The 5,907-nt window shown below is 39.9% G+C and overlaps 1 protein-coding gene across 1 annotated transcript in view; it reads left to right on the top strand.

Moving 5' to 3' along the window:
- LOC119414848 (homer protein homolog 3) overlaps positions 1 to 5,907 on the top strand; it is a 140,611-nt gene that overhangs the window by 5,304 nt on the left and 129,400 nt on the right. The window contains exons 2-3 of the mRNA XM_037681969.1: positions 2,661 to 2,792; positions 4,220 to 4,324. Coding sequence (XP_037537897.1) covers positions 2,661 to 2,792; positions 4,220 to 4,324 — 237 coding nt within the window. The remainder of the gene's footprint in view (positions 1 to 2,660; positions 2,793 to 4,219; positions 4,325 to 5,907) is intronic.

Below are 5,907 nucleotides of genomic sequence, written 5' to 3'. Positions count from 1 at the left end.
ATGAAACAGATCAGCAGCAACATGAAGCAGATCAGCAGCAACATGAAGCAGATCAGCGGCAACATGTGATTTTTCACAGTGATTATTCTGGTTAGAGATTCATGAGTCTAACAGCCTCAGGGTAGAAGCTGTTCCTCAGTCTAGTGGTTCTAAACTAAATGCTCCTTAACCTCCTTCCTGAGGGGAGTGGGGTATAAAGTGTGTGTGCTGGATGAGTGGGGTCCTTCATGATGCAGGTGGCCCTCTTCCTGCATCTGGAGGTGTAGATGTCTGTGATGGTGGGGAGACAGATTCCAACAGATTTCTGTGCAGCCTTCACCACTCTCTGCAAAGCTTTTCTTTCTGCAGCTGTGCAGCCTCCATGCCACATGTTGATGCTGGAGCACAGGATGCTCTCCACTGCACACCTGTAGAAGGAGGTGAGGACTGAGCTTCCCAGACCAGCTCAACTCAGCCGCCTGAGGAAGTAGAGTCTCTGATGAGCTTTCTTGATCAGGCTGGTGGTGTTGTTGCTCCAGCTGAGGTTGTCAGTTTAATAAATAAATATATATGACAATTTTTTTATTTAAAAAAATGGCAAAGTCTACACCTGGTTGTTTTTGAAATCCCCTTTTTCCACGACAGTGCCAATAACTGAATCAGATGTAAATGGACTGCACTTATATAGCACATTTTTTATCTTATCAGCATACTCAAAGCTCTTTACAACAATCTGCACCTCATTTATCCATTCAGACAGCACTCTAATATACAAACCGGATTCCAAAAAAGTTGGGACACTAAACAAATTGTGAATAAAAACTGAATGCAATGATGTGGAGGTGCCAACATCTAATATTTTATTCAGAATAGAACACAAATCACAGATCAAAAGTTTAAACTGAGAGAATGTATAATTTTAAGGGAAAAATCTGTTGTTTCCAAATTTCATGGCGTCAACAAATCCCAAAAAAGTTGGGCCAAGTCCATTTTTACCACTGTGTGGCATCCCCCCTTCTTCTTACAACACTCAACAGACATCTGGGGACAGAGGAGACCAGTTTCTCCAGTTTAGAAATAGGAATGCTCTCCCATTCATGTCTAATACAGGCCTCTAACTGTTCAATCGTCTTGGGCCTTCTTTGTGGCACCTTCCTCTTTATGATGCGCCAAATGTTCTTTATAGGTGAAAGAACTGGACTGCAGGCTGGCCATTTCAGTACCCGGATCCTTCTCCTACGTAGCCATGATGTTGTGATTGCTGCAGAATGTGGTCTGGCATTATCGTGTTGAAAAATGCAGGGTCTTCCCTGAAAGAGATGACGTCTAGATGGGAGCATATGTTGTTCTAGAACCTGAACATAGTTCTCTGCATTAATGGTGCCTTTCCAGACATGCAAGCTGCCCATGCCACAAGCGCTCATGAAACCCCATACCATCAGTGATGCAGGCTTCTGAACGGAGCGTTGATAACAACTTGGGCTATCCTTGTCCTCTCTGGTCCGGATGACATGGCGTCCCAGTGTTCCATAAAGAACTTCAAATCGTGACTCATCTGACCACAGAACAGTCTTCCATTTTGCCACACTCCATTTTAAATGACCCCTGGCCCAGTGCAAACGTCTGAGCTTGTGGAGCTTGCTGAGAAATGGCTTCCTCTTTGCACTGTAGAGTTTCAGCTGGCAATGGCAGATGGCACGGTGGATTGTGTTCACTGACAATGCTTTCTGGAAGTATTCCTGAGCCCATTCTGTTATTTCCTTGACAGTGGCATTCCTGTTTGAGGTGCAGTGACGTTTAAGGGACCGGAGATCACGAGCATCCAGTAGAGTTTTACGGCCTTGACCCTTACGCACAGCGATTGTTCCAGATTCTCTGAACCTTTTGATGATGTTATGCACGGTTGATGATGATAACTTAAAAGTCTTTGATATTTTACGCTGGGTAACACCATTCTGGTATTGCTGCACTATCTTTCTGCGCAACAATGGTGGAATTGGTGATCCTCTTACTGTCTTGGCTTCTGAGAGACACTGACACTCTGAGAAGCTCTTTTTATACCCAATCATGTTGTCAATTGACCTAATTAGTGTTAATTGGTCTTCCAGCTGTTCGTTATATGCTCAATTTCCTTTTTCCAGCCACTTATTGCTACTTGTCCCAACTTTTTTGGGATTTGATGACACTGTGCAATTTTGAATCAACATATTTTTCCTTTAAAATGTTACATTTACTCAGATTAAACGTTTGATCTGTCTTCTGTTATTTTACGAATAAAATATTGACATTTGCCATCTCCACATCATTGCATTCAGTTTTTATTCACAATTTGTTTAGTGTCCCAACCTTTTTGGAATCTGGTTTGTATCTTTACTAAGAATAATCAGAGCTTTATCACATTCATACACTGATGGGACACACATCAGAGGCTATGAGGGGTTCAGTGTCTTGCCCAGGGACACTTCGACATGTGACTGCTGGTGAATTCGAACCTCCAGCTCTTGCAATGGAGGATGACTGCTCTAACCACTCAGCCACAGCTGCTTCTGACAGATTCATAAAAACATGTCAACAGGACTAGAGTTGAGAAAGTGTGGAGCCTGTCTGCACTAAACTACACAACAGTAATTATGTTTACTTTGATTTGTGTGTGACCTCCATTGTCCTCTCTGCGTCCACAGGCCATCATCAACTGCACCATTACACCCAGCATGACGTTCACCAAGACATCCCAGAAGTTTGGTCAATGGGCTGACAGCAGGGCCACCACCATCTACGGACTGGGTTTTTCCACTGAGCAACAGCTAAACCAGGTAAAACACTGCAATATTCTCATTTACCTAAAAACGAGCTGTAACTTTTTGAGACATTGTAACTTTTGGGGATTTTTTTATCACCCGTGTATATTTATATCTATATGCAAAATATCTCATGAACCAGAGGATTGTATAATGAAATTATAGAAAGTAATCTCAGTAATCTCTTAATGTAGATCTGCAATTACCTTTTGAAGTCAAACTGGTTCAAAATAGCTGCCAGAGCCTACCAATTTAAAAATAAACAAAAATAGCTTCAACTCTGTCAGTTTTGTCCATCCATCCATCCATTATCTTTACCCGCTTATTCCATTTTGGGTCACGGGGGTCGCTGGTGCCCATGTCCAGCAATCACTGTGCGAGGGGCGGGGTACACCCTGGACGGGTCACAAGTCCATCACAGGGACACATAGAGACAAACGAGACAAACAAACATTCAGTCTCTCACTCACACCTAGGGACAATTTAGAGTCACCATCAGCCTAACATGCATGTTTTTGGACTGTGGGAGGAAACTGGAGTACCCGGAGAAAACCCACGCATGCACGGAGAGAACATGCAAACTCCACCCAGAAAGGCCCCTGGACCGGGGTTTGAACCAGGGACCTGCTCACTGAGAGGCAGCAGCTCTACCAGTTGTGCCACCGTGCTGCCTGTCAGTTTTGTATCAAGTTGAAATCAGATATTCACATACACTATATAAAAAGCACGACAGCTCAGTGGTTAGCACTGTTGCCTCACAGCAAGAAGGTCCTGGGTTCAATCCCCGGTTGGACCTGGGGTCTTTCTGTGTGGAGTTTGAATGTTCTTCTCATGCTTGCGTGTGTTTCCTTCCACAGACCAAAAACATGCATGTTAGGCTGCCTTCAGGTCCAGGCCTCTCTTGCTAAAGAGATCTGTGATCTCAATGGGATTTGCCTGTTTAAATAAAGGTTAATCAAAAAAGACAATTTTTGGGATGCCTGTCAAAAGGTGGGATGTATCCTGGTGTAGTCTCCATCCATAAACTCTTGTCTGGGCCATAACTTTTGATACACTTCATATAATTTAATGAAACTTCATACACATATCATTACTAGATGGAGTGTTGCATCCACTTTTCATCTACCAACTTTCAGGAAGTAACCACTGAACATTCATCTACCACTGATTAATTTTGGAAGCCACCCCAAACCAGGCTAGCTGCCAGCTGACGTTAGAAACAAAAACGTCTTGAATTCAGACAATTTATGGATATTGTATGGTTATAGCAGAGGGTTATTCATAAAACACATTTTGGCAAAACATGAGATTGTGAAGAATGTTTGACAGGTGGCTACAAGTCGTGTCAACGTAACACCATCTTCAGAACTGTGGAATGACATGAGGTTGGCAATGTGCATTCAAGAAATGCCAGGCTTTTATTTATTTCTTTGTTTATGTAGTTTTCAGAAAAGTTCAAGGAGATTAAGGATGCTGCACGTCTGGCACGAGACAAATCACAGGACAAGGAAATGGCCAACGCTGCACTCTCCATCGCTGCTCCTCAGGTAAAGTTATGCACTAACAATGCAAGAAGGGCAAACTTTGGCATTTAAAACAGAAACATTAAGGCTTTGTTATCATCCTCACATATATTCAGCTCCATGTTTTATCGGGTGCTACTAATTCAGCTGAAGTGCAGAGCTGCTGCAGTAATTTTGTCAGAGGAGGAAAAGGCTACAGAAATATGAGCTGGGTCACTTGTCTCTGAGGGAAATGACTTCAAACTAGGCCGACGATAAAATTATCTTATGCTGCTCACAAGCTCACTACATTTGGATTTTCTACACATTAGGTTTCAAAAACACCCTCTTTGTAAAATAAATGGTTTTCATTAATGATTCTATTCAGTTTACTTATATAGCGCCAAGTCCCAACAAAAGTATGGTATGGTATAAAGTTTATTCATTTTAAAAAAGTACAAAACAATTCCATAACAATATAAAAAAGATACAAAAGATTTCAAATGAAAGGCAGCAGAAAGAAGAAAAAATCTTATTATATCTGCCCCTTTTTTCAAACAATTATTTCAATCATAATAATCTTCAAGTAACAGAACAAAATGAATAACTTTCTAATTTTTCTAATTCTAATACAAAACACACACTAATCTACTTCATATATACTTTTTTAACAATTCAGTTTTGATCTTTTTCTTAAATGTACACATTGACTTGACATTTTTCACATCACTCTCTAGAACATTCCACAATCCAACTCCTTGGATTGAGGTAGACCTTCCCTTCAGACTAGTTCTGAATGTTGGTTTGACAAATATTTCTATCCCCTTAAGATTATAACAACTTCGTCTTTTAACAACATTTCTTTGGATATTTAATGGTAATGTGTTATTTTGAGCCCTATACATAACTGATAAAATACTGTAATCTACCAAATCATGGAACTTCAATAAGTTCAGTTGATAAAATAATGTGCTTGATGGGTGACAGTAATGCTTTCTGGTGATAATTCTTACAGCTCTTTTCTGTCAAATAAAAATAGGTTTTGTAAATGTTTTACATGCTTTCCCCCAAACATCAATGCAATAGATTAAATGTGGAACAATGATTGTGTTATACAACATGTACAGAGCTTTATCATTTAATAATTCCCTGACTTTGTATAGTACTGCAATACATTTAGATATTTTTGTTCTTACAGAATTGATGTGATTTTTCCATGTTAGCTGTTCATCAATGATTACACCCAAAAATTTCATCTCATTAACTCTACAAATCTCAACACCCTCAATTTTAAATGGATCATCAACAGTTCTCTTTTTGTTACTAAATATCATGTATTTAGTTTTATCTAAATTTAATGATAATTTATTAAGTTTAAACCAAGTTTGTATTTTATCAAATTCTGTCTTCATCAATTCCAACATCCGTTTTACATCTTTACCCAAACAAAAAAATGTGGTGTCATCTGCAAAAAGGACACATTTGAGGAGTCCTGATACATTCACTAAGTCATTCACATATAAAATAAATAACTTTGGTCCAAGTACAGAGCCTTGAGGAACTCCACAAGTGATATTGCACAGGTCAGATCTTACACCATTTATTTGTACAAACTGTTTCCTATCTTT

The sequence above is a fragment of the Nematolebias whitei genome, chromosome 9, assembly GCF_014905685.2.
Source record: "Nematolebias whitei isolate Nwh7 chromosome 9, NemWhi1, whole genome shotgun sequence".
Classification (NCBI taxonomy): Eukaryota; Metazoa; Chordata; class Actinopteri; order Cyprinodontiformes; family Rivulidae; genus Nematolebias; species Nematolebias whitei.
Note: the sequence above shows the minus strand (reverse complement) of the source record. Positions and strands in the feature narration are given on the sequence as shown.